Below are 21,014 nucleotides of genomic sequence, written 5' to 3'. Positions count from 1 at the left end.
CGCACATTTTTCCCTCCTTTTTTTTTTTTTCTTAAGCTTTTCTTTCCTCTTTAATTTTAAATTTCCCTCGGTTAACTATCCCGCCTTACTGTTCTTTTACTCCCTCAGCTAAGGGGTCCTAGGTAGAATTTTTAAGCCCCTTCGCAACATCAGAAACAGAACAGGACTCCCAGGTCTGAAGGAGAAGAGAGCCAAAACAAAAAAGTAAAAGACGGAGCCTTTCCCTGCAGCAGGGCAGAGCCTGCCCCACCGTGCCCGTCCTGGGTCCCGAGCCGGCGGGGAGGGCAGGAGCATCCCTGCTCCTCTTCCGTGCCCAGCCGCTCTGTCCCGCCGGGTGAAAGGGGAAAATCGGGATGGAGGCAGATTTCTGCAAAAATCTCCCATTCCGCTGATCACAGAGAGTCGCGGGGTTTTCCACCCGCTAATTCTCAGCCCTTCCCCTATCACCAGCAGCACAGCCACCGAGAGGTGGGGGTTCCACACACCTCTTCATAACCTAATGCCCGCTTGGACTACCGGAGCTCTGCGCCGTGACAGGGAACAGAGCTCAATTACCGCGCGGGATGACTTTCTTTTTTTTTTTTTTTTAACCTTTTTTATCCTTTTTTTTCCCCCTCACAACAACAACAACAACAACATCATACTTTAACGCCTTTGCAGACAGAGCAACCTCAGCCCGGTGCTGCTCGGCCGCCCTTTTGTTCCCGGCGGAGAGACCCGGTCTGGCTCGGCTCGGCCCGCCGGGGCTGCGGGGAGCCCGGTCCTCCCCTCCCTCCTCTCGCCGGAGCGGGGACGTGATAAAAGGAGACAGGGCTCTGAAAGGATTTGATTGAAATGGCGTGTGCCAAGCTGATGGGAGCCAGCGAGGGACAAAGCGCCGAGGAGCCATGGACACTCGAGCAATTATTCCTCCACGCTGAAGGTGGATTAGTGCAATGGAAAGAAGCATATGTTCGGCCTGGGGCGACACTCCCCCTGGCTGGGTTTAGAGAATGAGAGCGGAGAAAGAGGCTGAACCTGGAATATCAACTATCCGGGAGACAGCCCACCCCACCCCCTCTTATCCCAGCTTCTCCAAAAGTCTCAGGGATGGAGACAGAAATATACATGCCCATAAAGATAAATAGATAGATAGGAACAAACAGGCAAACACCCAAAAATACAGACGAACACACACCTCTAGGTACAGCTTCATGTGCACACGGTGCTGGCACACCGGCTCTGCACAGATAGGCAGGAGCAAGAGGCGCCCTAGGTGAAAAACCTCCCCTGGTACGACAATGCGAACAAATAAACAGCCGGCCTCCAAGAAGGTCATAGCAGCAGCCAGTTCTGCTGGAGGCTCCAGTTTCCCCAGACCTTTCCCAGGAATCTTTCCAAAAGCAGCTGCAGCAAGGAATGGGTGATCTTCATAGCCCCTACCAGAGCCTTGTCCAGGCCCTCCTGGAAACACAAAGCAAAACCTCAATTGCCCCTTTTCCATCTGATTTTCTTCTGAGCCACAGCCACCTCCTGTTTTCTTTGCCTTTCCCTAGGTCCCTGCAAAACCCTATCCTTTTCAGCAGGATAACTGCAAGCTCTCCCAAGGGCATGAGGATAGGAAGAAGCCTGTCAGCCCCCATCCCAATATCAGCATGCCAGGATGCTCATCAGGGCTCCGTGGCGATGGTACACCCATCAACTGCTGTCCTGGATCATCTACACCCATACACAGGCTCCAAAACTCAGGCAGGCGTGGCAGGAGGATATTTTTAGCACTAATAAAGTACAGCTCGTTAGGCCTAATGAGGAAAAAGAGCACTGAGGCCAGGCACAGCTCCTGCTTTCCTCCCAGCACTGCCCCACTGGCCTCCCCTGGCCTGGGCACACCAGCACAGGCTGCAGTGTTGGGCGTCTCCCCAGCTGTTGTCCAAGCCATCCCACTTTGCAGGGCAGAGAGATGAACTCCACCACAGGAGAGGAGGAGACAGGACAAGCACAGGGAACAGCATCCAGCAGCAAGGTGGAGGGCAAGGAGGGCAAGCTGGAGGGAAGGTGCCTTCCAGCAAACTTTAATGGGAGGGAGGAAGAAAGAGGGAAGAAAAGGGAATTGCAACTCTTCCCTTCTCCTGGGAGCCCCAAAATTGCTCTGCTCTACAATAAGAAATGTGCCCCAAATATTTCACATTTCTGCTTCTTTTCCCTTAGCTTTGGGGATCAGGATGGATTGTACGCAGAAAGGAGGGGGCCAACTCTGCCCAAAGCAGGGCTGAGGCAGGAAGTTCTGCAGGATGAACAAGCAGGTAGGAACATAACCAAAAACACTGTAGAGGAGAAACATACACCCCTCGACCTGCGAGTGTAACTGCACAGCTCACACCCCCACTAGGAAACAACTCTCCATTCAGAACTCCTGTATCTGCTTTTAGTCAAGTATTACAAAGAGAATTAACCATACCACAGGCAACAACAGCAGTGGGGCTTGAGAGCATCTCTGGACAGAAAAGGTCTTCATGTAGATGCAGTAGATCTCCTATAGAAAATAGGATAAATGTGCAGGTGCACACAACATGCTCAAGGAACAACATGGTGAAATGGCTTGCACTTCACACCTGCCAGTCCTCCACCTTCCTGCTGAACACAAGACAATTTTTTCCTCACCTAGGCTATGCTTCCCCAGTTTACTCTCCTTGCCCTGGTAAATGAGCTCTGTGACTACAAAACAGGACAACAACCATGGAGCTTGGAGTAACCTCAGGGCCCTGGTTTTGAGAGGGAGGAACTCATGGGGAAACCACAGGCTCTGGGTGCCAGGATGTGCCTTGCAAAATCAGAGCCCGAAAGAAAAATGCCACAGGGAACCAGCAGGTTCCTCCTACACTACCAGAGAGCTCTCAATAGTCTTACCCTGATTTCCACACTACATTCACTCAGTGAGATGCTCTAACTGCTCTGTTGGTATGATAAAAATTTTGGGCCACCAAAGTTAAACTCAGCATCAGAGAGACATGATTGCAGTTGTTGTAAGAGGGAATAAAATACCACAGATTTGTCACCTTCATATCTACAGCACCAGAAAGGAGTAACAGTTCAAGGATACAAATATTTACTGCCATCATCAGCTATATATCTGTTTACCCTGCCTGAAATATCAGCTGTTTCATTCACCCAAGAAAGCCTAGAAACTTTAACTAGAAGAAGAAAAACAAGGCTATTTTGCTATTCTGAAGCCAGTAAGGCTTTGCTAGTGATGGGTCATAAAATACTTTCACTTTACTTCTAAAAGCATGCTTTAAACTACTTCTTTTTGGGAGTTTGGAGTTACTAAACTAAATACTGCAAATGGAGAGGCTGCAGCCTATGCAGAATAAATGATTTAAGAACTGGGCTCGGCTGATTTATTTTTTCCTCTGTACTGGAGATAAAAAGAAAGAACACATTCTAGTAAACCCTACTCATTTTCACAGCCATTCTTGCACCTGTAACTCAAATAATGAAGCCATTTGTTATTTATATTGCACTTTCCCCTCCATTCTAGATTTCTAACGATCTGACCCTGCTTTATGGCCCTGACAAAGCCTGAAACCAGTGTGGGCTTCCAATAATTGAACGATATAAGGAAAAATCTTTAACTGGAATGAAGCAGATGTTAGCTTCATGCAGTTCCCTAACTTGATTATTCTTTGGCCACGTTAGACAAGCATTAGTGATTGATAATGATGCTAATTAACCTCTTTCCTTTCCAAAACAGTAAACCAACGCCAGCAGGATTCTGCAAACACCACATACACAAAGTATATACCAGTATCTGTTCAAAGTGGATCAGGGGCACAACTTCATTGCCTGGTGCTTGACAAAAATCTTATCCTGCTGACACCAAGCTGGCTCCAAATCTCCTCTAGGAGCTAACAGCTCAGCTGCTTGCAGGGCAGGGAGCAGAGACATGGCTCTTTCATGCAGAAAAGGTGCATGGGACAAAATCGAAGGTACTTTTTTTTTAATACTCCCAACCCTTCACATTTGATTATGGAGCCAGTGTAAATCACTGTGCCCTCACTAGCTGGGATGGACTTCACGCTGATCCCTGTCAGAAGGGCACAAGTTATTTTAGCTGCACTTTCCTAACATGAGGGCTGAGGCTCTGGGAATCCGGTCTGGGCTGAGATACTCAGGAGGGAAAGGGAAGCGCACATTGTGGAATTTAAATGGGAGGTAGAAGACGAGTAAACAAGGAGCTGATCTGATTATGCAGTCGAATTTATCATGGACAATAAAGAAATTGCCTTTAAATGTAAGGGTTTGGATAAATGAATACTCCTAGCCAGTGAATAAAATGTATTCAATTAACTAAAAACCTTGTGCACTTCTGAACTGAAGTGGAATCGACTGTAATTGATTTATTTGAAACCAGAGGTTAAGGACTGAATTAGCTAAGTACAACTGGGTATTTCAAGCCACTGACTTCTCAAATGTCAAATCTCTTCTATTTTAAATATTATTTCAGCTGCGGGGCATTGCTGTCCTGATGGCTGTTCCACCAGTTAAATCTCAAATTATATTAATATTTGATTTTTGGAGGGTGGGGTAAAATACGGTACAAAGACGAGGGCTGTCCTTGTTCACGGTGAAAGAGCACCAAGCTGTATTTTGGTTCACATGTAGGAATTAGCTCAGCATGGCAGCAACGCTCTAACATTCACCCACTACTCACCCCCGCTCCAACCGATCTGGGGGGGGACAATAACAACACATTTCTGTTTAGTGCATAAAAGCATGACCTAGAATTTCACTGCTGTACCTCGATCACAACGTTAAAAATGCATCTAAAGAATGCTGAAGTAATTAGCACGTTTTAGTAACTGCACACTGGTCACAGCAGAAGAGGCTGAACCGAACCTAGTCTGATTTCCATTATCGCCTGTAAAATCCTTCCTTAGAAATAATAGTAATAAAGAAATCTATGCAAGGTCATTTCATTTCTGGTTTTTGGTGGCTTGCTAATCCAGCAGCAGAATACCTAACATGCGCTCTCCTACCATGAAGTAGCTAATTATATGTTTAAAACATTATTTATTATGACCTTATAATGTTCTAGCATAAGACTGCTTTATACATTGACCAGTATAAAACGATTATATTGGGTACAGGTTTCAAAAAGTAACAAGCATCTGTAAATCCAGATATGAATGAATGGTATTTAATAAGATTGTTTTCGTTTAAAAATGAGTATTTATGTGTTGCTGTAGAAAGAGCAGCAATGTATTGCTGTTTATGAATGCTATTGTGCCTGAGGTTAGGATCCCACACACAATCTGAGATGCAGCCAAGAAAAACAGCCCTGATAGACAATGCTTCACTTCACCTGCTACAGTACTGTGCATTTCATTTATGTCAAGAATATGTACAGTTAGGGTTCATTCACCTCATTATTTTGTTACATCTACTTTACGGTTAACCAGTCTCTCTTGGAAATAATAAATAACTGTTTTTAAAACAATTGCAGCTTTGCATTCAAAAGATCCACTTTCAATTTATAGAAAAAAGTATTCACCATTTTTATAAACTAGCTGGCTCACGAAAATAGAATTTAGACTCCACCAACTCTCTTTCTGCTTGGCAAGATTGATTTTACACTGCCTTCCATAAGTAGATTACCAAAGCAAAATGAAACATCTTGGGCTTTATCTAATGCTTTGCTTCACCAGCTCTACCAAACGTCAAAATATATGAGCAAATGTTAATTCTCTGTGCAGCTTTATTGTAAACACCTCCCTTCTAACCTCCTCAATTTCTGCCTGAGCAAAAAGGGGAAAAAAGGGAGAGAGAGAGAGAGAGGGAGAGAGAGAGAGTCAGGGAGGGAAGGAAAGAGAAAAATCAGCCTCCTCTACTAGAATACCGTCAACACTTAAAGGAGACCCTCTCTTTAAAATGCCTTTACATTCTAAACTCCATTAAGTCTCCCTTCCTATGATATAACATAATCCAGCCTGATCCTGACTTCACCTACCCCCCGGGCCAAAGAAAATAGATTCAAAATCTGAATTCTCACATGTTTTTATAGACCATCTTCAAGACATGCACTCAATTTTTTAAAGCGAACTTCCCTGTTTCACAACTGGTTTCCACAAGAAGAAACTCAAGATAAAAATTTCAGTCCCTTACAAACTGACACAGCCATCTCAAAATGTCAGTCTGTGCATTCCACTAAAACACGAACCATCAATCAGAAATAATCTGTCTCCTGCAAGATTTCACTAAAGTTCACAACCGTGAGATGATTTTGTTGGCATCAACTATGGAGCTTTTCTTTTTTCTTGAGGGGGAGGGAGCACCCAGCTCTGATTTATCAGTATAATTTTTTTTTCATAGCAATAATTTTCAGTATTTTCTCAGTAATGATTCTTTTTTAAATGTCCTTCTTGAGATGTGTTTTTTAATCTCTGCTCTCCATTAGGACAACTACATGTACAAAATTTTATACGCTTATAATTCTGTATGCTATATATAAACATAAATAAAAACCTAGAGGTCAACATAAATAAAATAAAACTTTTATTTTTTAAATAAAATTATGTTTTGGTTAAAGAAAAGATAGTGTGTCATTTTTGTTAGTAGTACAGACAATTTTTTATCCAAAAGAATACATTGTGCTTTATTGTGTCATTTGTCTGAATACAGACTCAGTGGAATATCTAAATGATACCCTGCTCTGAACTCCAAGTTGAAAGTAAGTTTTTATTATACTTGAGGGAAACAATGGGTTCAGCTGCTTATTGCAAGGAGCAATTGTCAAGGGAGAGTTAAACTCAATTACTGTAACCATACTGAATAAAAAATACTGCCAAGAACAAAAATACGCCTGGGTAAAGACAGCTACTGAATAAAAAAATCGACATAAAGCGTATCAAATATTTATTTATCTGGGCAACAAAGGACTATGATACATTGATAGGCATGGAAACTACTGCCGGCACAACTCAATACAACACAACTATAACTGCTTCCAATATGGCCAGTGGAAATACAGGATACCAGGTGGTCCCGAATGTTTGAAGTTCTTTGGGAAAAAAAAAAAAAGAAAAAAGAAAAAAAGAGAAAAATAAAAACAAAAGAAAGGGAGAAAAAAAAGAGGGAAAAAAAAGGAAAGTAAAGCTAAATCTTGTTTTAAAAGACAATATTAATTTATTGCTCTGTTGTTGCTTTTGGGAGAAGGACAGTGGATGAAAATAACTTTTTTTCATTTTCCACAACACATAAGGGTTGTAAAACCACTAACATGTTTAAAAACCTTGCCAGGGTCCAACATCACTTTATTTTATCTTCAATGAGAAACTAAATGTCATACTAATTATATATAAAAATTAATGGTTTTTTATTTGTTCAGCTGCTTCATTGTCGCTTTTAACATGCTACAATAGGGCTAAAAATGATGAATCCCAGAGAAAAACCCCCAAAAAACCTCTGATATCTAAATAAGTACCATGAACCACATGATGAACTAAGAGGGGAAGATTTAAAACCCACTAAACAAGAGGTAAACGAGATCACCAGATAAATAAAAAAAGGCTTAAAACAGACTCACCATATTTACAATTCCCATTAAATTACACATAAATAAATATATACATACATGAACACTGATTCCCTTATATAATAACCGTGAATCGTGTTGCAATAGAAAGTTCAAGTTGGTCGCTTTACCTTGGACAGGAAAAAGTTCTACAACTGAAGATATGACATGGAACCGCTTGTGTTTTGTGTTCAAGTTTATTCACAATACTGATAAAATGTCATCAGTCCTCTTTGCCTTTTGTCTGTCTGCTGCTGCTGTTGTACTTTTTCACTTTTTTTTTTTCATTTTTAGTATGGCTACAATCTTAACTGAAGTTTATGTAAGGGAAGGTGGTGATTCAGTCCGGTGAAGCTCATAGAATTTTTAAGTATTATTTATTTCTTTTTGTTTGGTTTTTTTTTTAATTTTTTAATATATTTTTAGAAAAAAAAAAGTCCTTTTCTTTTTTGTTTTATTTTTTGTTGGTTTTTTTCTCCTTTTGTTTTATTTAAAAAAAAGTTCACAAACTCAAGACAGAACTTTTTTTCTTTGCTGGCTCCGTCCCCCTGTTCTGTTCTCTTAGGCTCCAAACTGGGGTTAAACGATGGTGGCAGTGGGAAGAGAAGGGAATTTAAGCAGGAGCAAATGGAAATGTGGATGCTGGGAAGGGGTGTGGAGAGAGGGCAGAGCAGTCCTGCAGAGTCAGAGAACAGGACTGGCAGAAGGACGCTCATTCTGTTGCTGTAGCCTGGGGTGCTGGGTGCCCGGGAGAGGGAGGAGGGACATGAATGGATCGATGGGCTATGAGGGGGAAGGGAGAGGAGCGTGTGGGGGGGGAGATCCTCACTTTCGGTGCTTCTCCTCTTTGTCGCCGCTTTTGGTGCTGTTGTCTGTGTGGCTGTTGGGGTTGTTGCTGAGGTACATTTTGTCCATGGCCTTGAGTGCCTCGGTGAGATAGTTCTGCAGGGCGGTGACGGCAGCACACACCGCCGGGCTCCCAAAGCCGTGCGAGATGAGGTTGAAGTGGGTCAGGCAGCTCTGGATGCCCGGCTCCAAAATGGGGTTGGGCCGCGAGTTCCCCAGGGGAGATCGGTCCTGAGCCAGCAGGTCGGTGAACTCTTTACAGATCTGTCTGTAGCACAAATGGAGCAGAGAGACAGAGGGAGGGAGGGAGGAAGGGAGGGAAGGGAAGAGAGAGTGAGAGAAATGAACCATCACTGGTGGCAGCAAAGCCTGTGCATTCTCCCTGCTAGACTGCACAAGCCCCTGGATCAAGGGGGCTCCTGCACCTGAGCACACACATTCTCCTTTCTCCCTCTCCTCTCTATGCATCCTTCCCCAATTCTCACACTTCCCTGGCACGCACAAACCTCTTCCCTTCACCTTGCATGCACACACGACAGCACACCACACATCACACCCCAGCCCCATCCAACACACCAGCAGGCAACAGCAACATGGAGACACATGCCTCTTGCCCCACCAGTCTCTGTATCTCAGCCCCCAACACTCTCCACAAACACACATCCCTGCCCAGCTGGGGTTTGGAGCACAGACACAGTTTAAAGTTCCTGAGCAGGCTTAATAGACAGACTATGATATCCAAAGGTAACTAAGGGATATATCCGTATCTTAGAAGATTCCTTTTTTGGGGGAACCAGAGAGGGATACGGGCCTCTTCCTTCACAAGGCTAAAACACACACCTGGTGTGTCAAGAAGAATGAGTGAGGGCAAAGCTGGCAAGTGAGGATTTAAATTAGGGTATCCTGAAACATTTATATATGTAAATCTCTATCTCTAAATCCAAAGGGACCTTTCCACAGAGGGGAAGGCTGACGCTAACCAGCGCCTGGAAATTTCCTTCCAGGGAGGTGAAAAGGGAGGATACGAGGGCATGGTGCAGAAGATAGGTTATATCACCCACTCACTGCACAAATGGTTGGAGAAATAACACACCTTACAGCAAGAGAGCTCAGAGGCATGTTGAAACAGTTTGTATTCTATAACCCACGTTAATGTCTTCCAGCCATAAAGCAGCTCCCATCTCCTGCTTGTGTCCTCTGGCACTGTGCCCTTTGGTGACACCTCCGTTGGTAATTAAGGGCTACTAAACAACCCTTTTAATTTCCAGCAAACATACCAAAACAATAATTTTCACACACCACCTGGAAGTCTAGGCAGCCCCACCAACGATAAACTCTGCTAGCATTTTAACTGCATACAGATTGTCATTTAAAATATATTTTTAATATCCCTGTATTAGCTAAGTAACAGAGCTGCTTAGGCAGGAAGAACCATTCCCGATTTTAATGAACTGAAATCAGTTTAATGTGCCAGTTTTATTTTACTGTCAATGGGAAGACTTCCCCTTCTACTTAAATTGATAAGCTAAGTGAATAGGCCCAGAAGATGTTTTGCTTTGAAGAATTACTGCTTTTTCTGTAACTAAACATCCACTCTCAATTTGCACAATTCTTATTCAACGTAATCTGCGCAAACAGATTTGGAGGAAACCAAGCTCTCCTATACTAGGAGGGCCAACACACACCCTCACAACTTACAAAGCCATCAGCCACTGGTTATGCAGCAAACAAATATCTTCACAAATAAAAGCCCCAAACTCGAGTTTGTCCCCCTCCCTTATTTCTAAGCAACATGCCAAAAAGTTAAATGTCTTACTTTGTAGCTAGAAGCATGTTTTTTCTTGTGACTTGCTCGTTTGGATCGGAATGTTGTCGGTTGAGAAATTCAGCTACTGCTTTGGCAGGAAATTCTGTCTCACAAACGTACCCAAAATCTCTAGCTAGATGTACTGCTTCTCCTGAATAGGGAGGCACGGGTGGGGATGGAAAGAAACACAGCTCGTCAGTACACACTGAACAGAGGCAAAAATACATTTTAAAAAAAAATTACATTCTACTTGGGCTTTTCTTCTCAAAAGCTTGGACGTTTTCTCTTTGAAAAAGTTAGGGCCAGAAATGTTAATTAAATCTTATCTTGCAGTTTTCATTGCTTCAGTTGAAGGCAATGCAAATGTGTATTTTCATAACAACTGTTACGAGTGAAAACTCACATAAGGATTTTTAAAAGTTCACATTTACTAAGAGATACTTTTAGACAGACAGGCTCCATCCACCTAGAATGTGTGCTTCGATTTACATCTCCATACCTATAGAGAGCCATTTATGTTCATTTTATTCACAGCTATTTACTCTGAAAATGTGTTTGCCTCAGCCACATTTCTATATTCTTTTGCAATGCATCAATGATTAATATTGATCATAATTACTCCTAGAGCTCTTCTAAATAAAATGCATTAAACAGCTAAGTGTTTAAAATTTAACTTGATCGCATATAATTATATGTTCACCCCCAAACGATTAACCATGAGAATTTTAGGGTCATTCCACCGAGTCTGTCTGTTTTGTTGATTTTCAAATCTTTGGTTTTAATTTCCTGAACCAGTTGGTTTTTACTGCAGGGCTTCCTGCCATTAGCTCTAGCTCCGGAAGAACGCATGCGCCAATTAGAGCTTCAAAGCCTCAGTCCAGTGAGCTTGTTTCCATAAAATGGAGCGGATCATAAACAATAACAGTACTCTAGAAACTGCCTCATCGCTATGGGACTCGAAGCCTCAGCAATGTTTATACTATCATCTCCCCAGAATTAGCCACCATCACTAAGTTATCTGAAGATCAGGCCTCTGGTTTTGTTTTTTTAAAAAATCATTCTTTTCAAAGCCATTGTACGTGAAAGCCAAACAGAACAATGGATTACCATAAAACCTTTTCCATATTCATTAACATCACAAATAACGTTAAGCATCTACCAAATCTAGACTTTTTACAAGTTTTCCCCTCGTGATTTTTTTACCACAACAGCATGTCAATGCAATTGCAAAGCCTTTTCAGAAACATGAAGACGCGGTAATTTTCACGCAGTATAAATATAGTTTGTTCACTAATCCTGATGTTTAAAAAAATGACGCCTGGCATCATCGCACAGCGCGTCGTTCCCCGTCCCTTTGAACGTGAAACATTTCTTGCAGAATGCGAAGCGACAACAAAACAAATTCCCGCCTATACAACCAAAGTTAAGCTGAACCTGGACAGCTCAGGCTGAGTTTAAGAGCACTTCACAAACTGAACCAGTCTAAAACGCAGCCAAACTCGTAAGTAATGGGAAAGGAGAGGGGTCTATCTGCAGGCCTCAGACATACTTGGTGTCAGCCAGTGTGACACAGCCACTGCTTCAAAACTAAATGACTGCAAACTCTTGAGCTTCCCACCTCTCCAGACAGCACAGGACATCCCAAGGCATTAAAACAAGTTGCACCTTTTCCAGCCAAAGCAGAGGAGAATGATACAGCCAAGGGAACATGTGTTCTGAAAATGAGAACCAAAAGGGAGTGGGGGCTGGCAGTGGTGCAACTTTGAGGCTTTCAGGACACCATTAATTCATGGCTGAGGTCAAGGATTCCCAAATTAATTCAGGAAGTAATGGTCACGCATTTCTCAAATGCAGATGTCAGAAAAGTTAAATGATTTACTGTTATGTGGCTGCAGGCTGGGAGGGAGAACAAACTTAAAGTAGCTGCAGCTTCTGACATTTAAAATTGCTTGGTTGTCCACCTGTGGCAGAAGAACAGCAGTGAAGTATTAGAGGCTCTGCTGCCCCTAACTTTCAACTCGATACTCATAGGTCTCTTATGGGGCTCATAAGCCCACAATCCCCCTTCAGAGGGATCCTTCCCGTGCTACTCCCAGTGAGGTCTGCTTACTCCACAGAGGGATTACTCATTTGAATGAGCAAGCAAGATGGGGCCCTGAAAACATCTAGCTCAGAAACTTAAACGCAAATAAATAATAGAACACTTTGCTGAGTCTGCAGGACTCACACAAACCCATTTCAGGTTATAACAAAAAAGCAAAGGCACACAATTAAACTGATCTTTTTTTAAGACACAGAAAATAACGCCCTTCCAAATGCCAATGAGCAGCACCAACTCTGGGAAAGGAGAAAGAAACCCCGAACAACCCAACAGCAAATCTTCTCTCATTTGCCAAAAGCAACAGGCACATTTTCCAAAGGAGCCCTCCCAGCTCTTTGAGTCACTTACCCTCCACGAGCGATGTGAGCAAGGTAACGTTAGCAGCTTTACGCCTTCCAGCTGGCAGGTTTAGTCCTATTTTGTCCAGTTTCTCCCTCAGAGATCTCCCTCCATTTTTAGACTTTGCCCTGTTCCACACAGAAAGGTGTTGAGAAATGGGGCTTGGGGGAACACCTGCTCCTACTTTGGCTCCTGCCCACACGTGCCCCCAACACATCCTTTTCCAGGGAAGGGAATAAAAGGTTTAGGCACAAGGGATGGGATACATGGCTGTGGGAAGTTCAAGACCACCTGTTGCTGAAAGCTGAATCCCACATATAGGGATGGTGCTTTAGATCACACCTAGAGAGCAGCGGCCCTCACTAAGGTCTAGATCAGCCCAAGAGCTGATGCGGAGCTGAGGTGTCTCCCTGAGCTCCCAAGGTGCCATGGACATGGGGGCAGCTTCTCCCCAGGCGTGAAGGGAGGGGACCCATTTGCAGGGCCGGCAGCCCAAGAGCATCACTGCCCTCACACCAAACTCTACGTGGCCCATCCGTGGCTTCCCAGCAGAGCTGGGCTAAGCGGGGCTGCAGAGATGGGAGCTGCCTTAATTAATCCTGGATGGTATTCCCTGCCCAGGCACTGCCTAATTGCCTGGGTGAGGTAGCCAATGGCAGGGTGCCCGCCACTAAGCCGGTCCTGGGGGCGTGTATGTGTGTGTGGGCGCCCGTGGGGGTGTTCATGGCCACGAGGGGGACAGGGACACGCAGGGCCCCCACGGCGGGGCTCCGGGGGCCGCGCAAGGCCGCGCGTTACCATGGCGACAGCGCCCGGGCCCCCTCCCGCCGCCCGGCCGCGCTGCCCCGCCGGCCGCGCGCGCCCCGCCCCCTAGCGGCGGCCGGCGCACTCCCCCCGCGCGGCCGCCCCGCGTGGGCGCTCGTCCTCCGCCTTCCCTGCCTCCATCCCTATCCCTCCCTCCCTGCCTGCCTCCCGCACGGCACGGCCCGGCATCCCGCCTCCCGCGTCCCCCCGCCCCTCACCTCCGGAGCACTCCGCCCAGCAGGGAGGCGTTGAGGCACTCGGGCGGCGACAGGCGTCTCTGCACTTCCGCCACCGTGACCTTGTACTTGGAGGTGGAGCTGAGCAGCGAGAGGCGGCCCGGCACCGAGCAGAAGACCTCGTTGGGGTTCACCACCCCGCCGAAGAGCGCGTCCTTGTTGATGGGGATGGAGGAGACGGCGTTGTTGTTAGACTTGGAGAGGGACACAGGGCCTGCAGGGAGGGAGGAGCAGGGAGGTGAGGGTGAGGAGCGGGCAGGGAGCCGGGGAGGGAGGGGGAAGCAGCCGAGCCGCTCTGCGGCCAGCCCCGGCCCCGCACCGCCTGCGGGGCAGCGGGGACGCAGCGGGGGCACCCCTCCCCTTTCCCGTCGGGAGGCGCAGGGGGAGAGCCGGACATCCCTCGACCTGCAGCGGGGAAATTGAAAAGACCCCGCTGCATCCCCCGTCGGGCGCCGAGGCCGGGGTGCCGCACGCCGGTACCGCCGTGTCGGGCCGGCAGTGCCCGGGCAGCGGCGCAGGACATGCGGCAAGCCCGGGGCGCCGCCAGCGCACAAATTTAGACATGGGAGACCCGTAACTCGGCGGAGGACTGGCACCCCAAAATACAGCTCGGTCCCTGCCCGGCGGCGGCCGGCGGGGAGGTGCCGCCGTTCGGTGCCTCGGGTCCCGGCCGCCTTCCCTTTCTCCTCTGCCTTAGCCCGCTCCGCTTGGCGGGCGCAGTCCAACCAAGCGGGGGGCTCTCTCCGTTTTGGATAGATCACTTGTGACATTAATAGCTCTGGGAAGGCTAATAGATACAACAGGAGTTAAACGAACTCTTGAGATTACTAATAAAAGAGCCAATTATCATGTCGACTTGGAAAGAGCATCTCTTAAGATTTATCCCTTGCACATCTAATTTGACGTGACAAAGGCTTTACGGGCGGGGGGTGGGGGGGTATGAAACTTCAGGTTCGCTGGCTGTACAGCAATTAGGGTTAGAGAGGAGAGAGCCTCTACTCAGCACCTCTCTCCTGTGGTGGCCTGGGTTCCCAAATTTCAGGTGGCCACGCAGCCACAGCAGCCCTCAGAGCAGGCAGGAGCTAGCTGCGCCTTCCACCCCGCCAGTTTTACTCCAACAGCGTTCTCACTACACAGCATCCAAACACAAAACCCATCGCTTGCCACCAAGAACGTGCTTTGCAAAATGCCCTGTGCCACCTTTCTCAATCTTTCGATTGTCCAAAGAACGACGGGAAATGAAAATCGAGTGAAGATTTGCAATAAATATTTAGAACGATTTGGGTACCAGCTTCCAAGCAATTCAATTCAATTCCAAGTGAAGAAAGCGCACAAAGCCAACGAAAACCAAATCACCCTAACCACCGACAGACATCAGTTTCCAGAAACTCGCCCCTTGTTCTCCACCAGTCCCACCTCATCACCGGCGTGATTTAAATAAGAAAACCCGAAGAAGGGGGAACAACGATTTCACATTCACAGCTCCAGTTTACCAACAACGATTCAAGCCCTCCGCTCAGCCAGATGCATGGGGCAAACTATGAAACCCAATTGTTCGCTAATGCACTAAAAAACCGGCTCGGATTTTCTAGATCATCTGCTAACATTTTTCCTCGTTGACGACAATAATAATTAAAATACCCGGCAAACGTGGCCATTTAAGAGGGCAGATTTCAACCCCCATCGCCGGTTTTTCTTTGCTTCCAACCTTTCTCGGCCAACACTACATGCCAGAGGAAGGAGCCCGGGGCCGGGGGGCTGGAGGGGAGAGGGGAGAGGCCGGGTAAGTCCTCCCAGCGAGCAGTCCCCAGCCTGTGACGACATGTTTGGTATGCGCAAGGAAGCAGCTTACCTTTCTTAATTACAGTTTGATCTGGGATGTTAATACCGGGGTCTTCTACGTGCTGCAACAAAAGGAACAGGCAGGGATGTCAGTGCACAACCACAACAAAAGGCAGGGAGGGCCGAGGTGGGATGGGGTGAAGGAGAAGTTTTGTGCTGCCCCCATTCCTGGGCACGGTGTGGGGAGGGAAACAACAGATCCTGCACGGAAAGGGGTGGGTGGGGGGGAGAAGGGAGGCAGGAGATTTGGGGGAGATTTCCTTTATCGAGAGGAATCCTGCATCCCTCCCAGCTCTTCCCTCGATCCCCAAGAAAAAATACAATAAATCACTCACACCCCCGGGGCCCGAGTGGCCTTAAGCTTCTGAGGGCTCCCTCCTCCCCGTCCCTTCCCTCCTCCCCGGGAAGCAGCCCCGGCCCGGCCCAGCCCTTCCCCGGGGCCGCTGCACCCGCTCCGTCTCCCGCGCCCGCGGGAGGGAAAGCACAAAGGAGCGCGGAGCGGCGCGGGGCCGGGCCCCACGCACCCCCGGGCTCCCCACTATTGTCCCCTCGCAGGTTCCGCGGCCGCGGCTACAGCTGGGGTTCGCGCGGCGGAGTCACGACGTGATTAGAAAGTCAAATGAAATCGTGTTTTCTAATTCCAAAAACTGACAGGCAATATAATGTCTGGCTGTGTTTACAAATTAACACCAGTGCTGCTGAGATAGAAGATTTCGCAATCGTTACAAAACCCAGGCATTACCATTTAAAAAACTATTACTTCCTTCTCTAGTCTTTGTCCAACAATAATACTGATTCTAACATTTTCCATTCTGTCTTGGATTTATGCTCCTGTTAATTGTGCCTGATCTCAATGATTCCGGGTGGATGGTACTAAGTTGCTTTATTACAGGTTTTATTATACTCAATGCTCTCATTTGTAACTTGCCTAAAGTGCTTCTGGATTTAAGTATAATTAAATTGAGAAATGTTCAGAAATGACTACTGCTGCAGTTCTTGTGTTTTAACTATATGGGGAAATATGATCCCTTTATGCATGCACCCTAAACCCATAAAGTAAATGTAGTGTGGCATAATACTTTTATTTGTGTTATTTCTACACATATTCCGTACAGGGAAGACTGTTAAGTTTAAAATCCCACAGAGATATTTACGATTAAATAATTTTCACCGTCTACTTGACTTTCTTAAATATTAAGCAGTCGTTTTTATTAAAGGTTAACTGTTGCAGCAACGGAAAAATTCCAAAATTATCCTCCCAACTCAGATTTCTGTAACGGATTTTTTTTTTTAACCAGATAAAACACACCTAAAAGATGCACCCTCTTATTTTATACTCTCCTTCATGGAGCCTGCTGATTCAGCCTTACAGAGAAAAAAAATGGCTAGACTGGCTCAAGGATTTAAACCAGATGGCATTTGGTTTTCACGAAGTATAGCAATGCTATTAATTCATAGATCTGAAGAGGAGGCTTCCTAAATCAGCCCACTGCCATGGAGCACAACTGGGGAGAGGGAGAATTCAAGAGAACATTTTAGGTCATGTTTTCCTACAGCAATCAGGGGCTTGCAGTCAGCAAATTAGTTTATTCATACGATTGCCTCCATGTTATTTTATATCAAGTTTAAAGAGTCGACCTGCTTTTAACAGATCGAAATTGCTTACTAAATCCTCCACTTTGGAAAACGTATGCGTTTATTGCAAAACTGCTAAACACAACCAGCAATTTTCTGTGGCTAATTTAGCCAGATGAGGGCTGTAATAAATTCACTATTTTCTCTGAGTATAATTTACAAAAGATTTCAAAATGACCCCCAAAAATAGGTAAGTTCATCTGAACATTATCCTTGCAACACGAAACTGTACTCATTAAACTGTCAGCGAATATATTGTTGTAATATTTGATCCTGTAATTTGGGATGGCATTTCGGCAAAAATCACATCCAGATACCACAATTCCCTCCTCCTCTTTCCTCCTGCAAGTCGAGCAGCTTCAGTCCCTCAGCATGAGCTCTGTGGGCTTTAATAAATTTATTGCCATGTTCTAATTCCATTTTCAGGGAGAAACCCAGAAAGATGAACTTTGATCACGACCTATCATGTTGCATAAGGCCACTTTCCTAACTGAACAATAGCCCTGGCTTGCTTTGTAAGTAGCCTGTGCACTAATGTCATGCTTAATTAGAAATCATTTTTAAAGTCTGTACTCATCGATAATAGAATTAGGTTCCCCCAAATAATGCATCCTCCAATAGGCTCCCAACATTTGATTTAATATAGGGTGTAGCAGGTCTGACTCAAATTCGATAACCTATAGGTAATGATTTATGAGGTCATCCCTTTGCACCGCTACTAAAAGAAGGTGGCAGCATTTTAGTATAGCTCTTCCCTGATTTGTCAATTAATTCCTTTAGAGAAGAGGATCTGCCCATACCCTCTTATAACTTTGGATGTGGTTATTCCATATGCCAATCCTGTAATCACGGGAAACCAATTTTTCCTTCTTAGGCCACTTTCACCCATTTCCCCCCCACCCCCCCTTTACATTTGTGAGATCTCGTTAAATGTCCTCACAGGCATTTCAGACTCGTGTCTTTCCCAAGGCAGTAAGAAATCCCCAAATGCACGGCCCTGTGGTGATATTATATATTCTTCCAATCGCAACAGCTTATTGTCATTGAGAAGGAAAGATATTGTTAACAATGACGGTAATTTGATTTATTTATATTTTAGTGGGCAAGTTAGCAGCGAGACGTGCTCAGGGACGAGCTGCGAGAACCTTTTGTTCTAGGTGGGGGCTTCACTTTTCCCTGGGGGACGAGGAGGGGGGGAGTTCTCTTCTTCCCTTCCTCCTTTTTTTTTTTTTGGGGGGGGGGGTTCCCCTCGCTCCCTCCCTCCCTCTCTCCCTCCCTCTCCCCCCGACGTTGAGCTCCCGTGGTAAGAGGGATGAGTGGGCTCCGGGGTGACCCCTTGGCTTACCGGCACGTCCTCGATGGCGTGGGGGATGGAGTGGAGGGGCAGGTCGGCCAGCCCCGAGCCCAGCCCGTGCGGGGCGTGCAGCAGGTCGTCGTGCCGCCGGTAGTCCCTGCGCGGGTCGAGCCCCGAGAGCTGGTGGGGCAAACCCCGGTGCGTGTGGAGCAGCCCCGTCTCCTGGCTCTGCCTCTGTCCCGGCCATCCTGGGTGCTGGGGCTGTGGCTGGGCGTGGAGGGGGTTGAGGCTGTACGGGTCGTTCACGTGGGAGTAGGGGTCCTGAGACTGGGGGTAGATGGGCTGGTAAGGGGGGGGGAAGTAGGGGGGCTGGAAGTCGGCGTTGGGGGTGTGCGAGAGCGGTGGGGCGCTGGTGTAGGGAGACTGCCCCACGGTCCCCAACTGGGGTAACCGGGCTGTCCCGTTGCTGGTACTGTCGTGGCGCTCCTGAGATGGGGAGCGGGAGCCGGGGGGGGGGGAAGGGTTGGGGGGTGGAGGGTGCAGAGGAGGGGGAGGAGGGGGAGGGGAAAGGAGAAAAGAAAAACAATAATAATATCAAACTGATTTCCCTCAAAATCGCCTTAAAAATTTCATCTATAGGGCAATGAGGGGCAAATCATCGTCTCTGAGGCGGAGAAAAGCAGATCTGGAGATCTCTCTGCCTCTGATTTCCCTTCCCAAATAATTAAGAGGCAGTCTCGCTTTTTAAAAAACCAATAATAACGGCAATAACGATAACAGCAATAATAGCAATAATTACAACGGGACACTTATAGTAATTAATAAAACATTGCGGCGATACAGCGTGGATTCACATCAGATCGTGCCCCGGCATTTCAGGAGCAGGTATTTCCCACAAATAAAAAGAATGATTCACGAGCATTATTGAAATAATAATTCTGCCACAACACAAAATCCTTCCTCTGGCCCTTAACAGAACCGAAATAAATACTGTCGCTGACATTACCGATCGCGTCCCAAGAAAACCCTGGAAAATCCAAACCCACTGCCATTTTGTTACCAGAAAACGCCGAAATAGCCTCCAAACAAACCGGTAGTTCCCCCTTAGAGTTTTACAAACGTTTCGGGGAGAAAGCACTGCCATGGTCCCCCCACCCAAGGAGAGACGAACCCCGTGTGCCCGGCCGAAGCCCGGGCTGGCCGGGGCGCAATTTGGGAGCGGAGCGGAGCGGGCAGCGCGGCCCGGCCGCCGGGGAAGCGGAGGAATGCGGCAGGCGGCCGGGGGAACCGCCGCCGCCCCGACGGGCGAGCGGCACCGAAATGAGCCCGGGCGCTTCGGCACGGCTCTGCCGGCTCTGGAAACCGGGCAGAGGAGACAACATGAACGTCTGAGGTAAAAGGAATGGCCTCCACGGAGGAGGATTCGAGGGAAAGAACCACGGTCCCGAAACAGAGGAACGAGTAAGCGAAAATACTACGTTTGCAGGTGGCAAGGTTAAGGAATCGAAGCGGTAAGGTCCAAGCAAAGCCTTTTGCCGTTCGCTCGAAGCAGACCAAAGGAAAAATAAAAAGAAGGGGGGGGGGGGGTGAGGGGAAGGAAGGAAAGAAAAATAAAGAGAGAAAGGGCAAAACGTAAACCACCGAATTTATAAAAATGAAGGAAAGGAAAAAAAGCCCTCTCCGGAAAACTGGGTGTGAAACCCCCACTGCCACCGCCGACAACAATAGCAACACCCAGCGCGCACCGAACCCCCTCCGAGAGAAACGTGAAGCAACTCACCATAGCCGAAAAACTGTGCACTAACATCTGCGAAGAGTCGGGGGTTACAAGTCAAGGCAGAAAAAACAACAAAAAGGCAGAGGAAAGGGACCGGCGAAGCGCGCAGCCCCCGGCGGAGCCCCGCGGGTGCGGGCGCGGCGCGGGCGCGGAGGGAGCGCGGCCGGAGCCCGGCGCTAGGCGCGGGCGGCAGGACCGGGGCGCCGGGGCTGCTCCTGCACCGCGGGCGCGCCACGATAATCCATCAGAACTTGCACCGATCTCTGCTGCCCTTCATCGGGTGATCCCAAGGCGAGCTCTCTATCCTGGCGCGGTGTGAGGAGTCAAAGTTGGTTGCTTTTTCTTTTTTTTTTTTTTTTTGTTTTTTGTTTTGTTTTTGTTGTTTTTTTTTTTTGTTGTTGTTTGTTTGGCGCTTTTTTTTTTCCTTTTTTTTTAGCGTGTGTGTGTTTGTTTCTTAATCCTTTTTTTTCCTCTGACTCTTTCTTTTTCTCCTTTGACTTAGCTGCTGCTTCACTTGAGCTCCTAATAACAGATCTGCTGCCTTCCTGGAGACTCCTAATAGCAGATATTCATGACTATTAATATTACACGAACACTTAATAAGGGAAGAATGGCTGGAAATCGAGCGTGAAGCGAGAAGGCAACTCAAGGCAGAGCCTGTTCTAAATGACGTCCATTGAATGAAGAATCAGTGTATCTAATCAGAGATGGGGGAGAGGGAGAGGGAGAGAGAGACAAAAAGGGAGAGAGAGGGAGCGGGAGAGAGAGAGGGGGCACATGCTGC

At 46.9% G+C, this 21,014-nt stretch overlaps 1 protein-coding gene across 1 annotated transcript; it reads right to left on the bottom strand.

The window, feature by feature from the left end:
- Positions 1–7,557: 7,557 nt before the first annotated feature.
- On the bottom strand, positions 7,558–20,261 carry TFAP2A (transcription factor AP-2 alpha). Its single transcript, XM_066545256.1, has 7 exons — positions 20,234–20,261; positions 18,505–18,939; positions 15,535–15,586; positions 13,665–13,896; positions 12,652–12,770; positions 10,212–10,353; positions 7,558–8,663 (listed from the first exon to the last, which is right to left on the bottom strand). The coding sequence occupies exons 1-7, from the start codon at positions 20,258–20,260 to the stop codon at positions 8,375–8,377; spliced, it is 1,296 nt and encodes a 431-aa protein (XP_066401353.1). The 5' UTR covers position 20,261; the 3' UTR covers positions 7,558–8,374.
- Between the last annotated feature and the right edge of the window lie 753 nt (positions 20,262–21,014).

This window comes from Molothrus aeneus, chromosome 1 (assembly GCF_037042795.1).
Source record: "Molothrus aeneus isolate 106 chromosome 1, BPBGC_Maene_1.0, whole genome shotgun sequence".
Classification (NCBI taxonomy): domain Eukaryota; kingdom Metazoa; phylum Chordata; class Aves; order Passeriformes; family Icteridae; genus Molothrus; species Molothrus aeneus.
This window is presented reverse-complemented; position numbering and strand designations above follow the sequence as displayed.

Bases quoted from the DNA above. Each gene is read 5' to 3' on its own strand.
- TFAP2A (XM_066545256.1), bottom strand. From the start codon at position 20,260: ATGTTAGTGCACAGTTTTTCGGCTATG. The intron at 18,940-20,233 runs GTGAGTTGCTTC...TCCCCATCTCAG, and splicing joins TGCACAGTTTTTCGGCTATG to GAGCGCCACGACAGTACCAG. The intron at 15,587-18,504 runs GTAAGCCAAGGG...CTTTTGTTGCAG, and splicing joins ACGCCATCGAGGACGTGCCG to CACGTAGAAGACCCCGGTAT.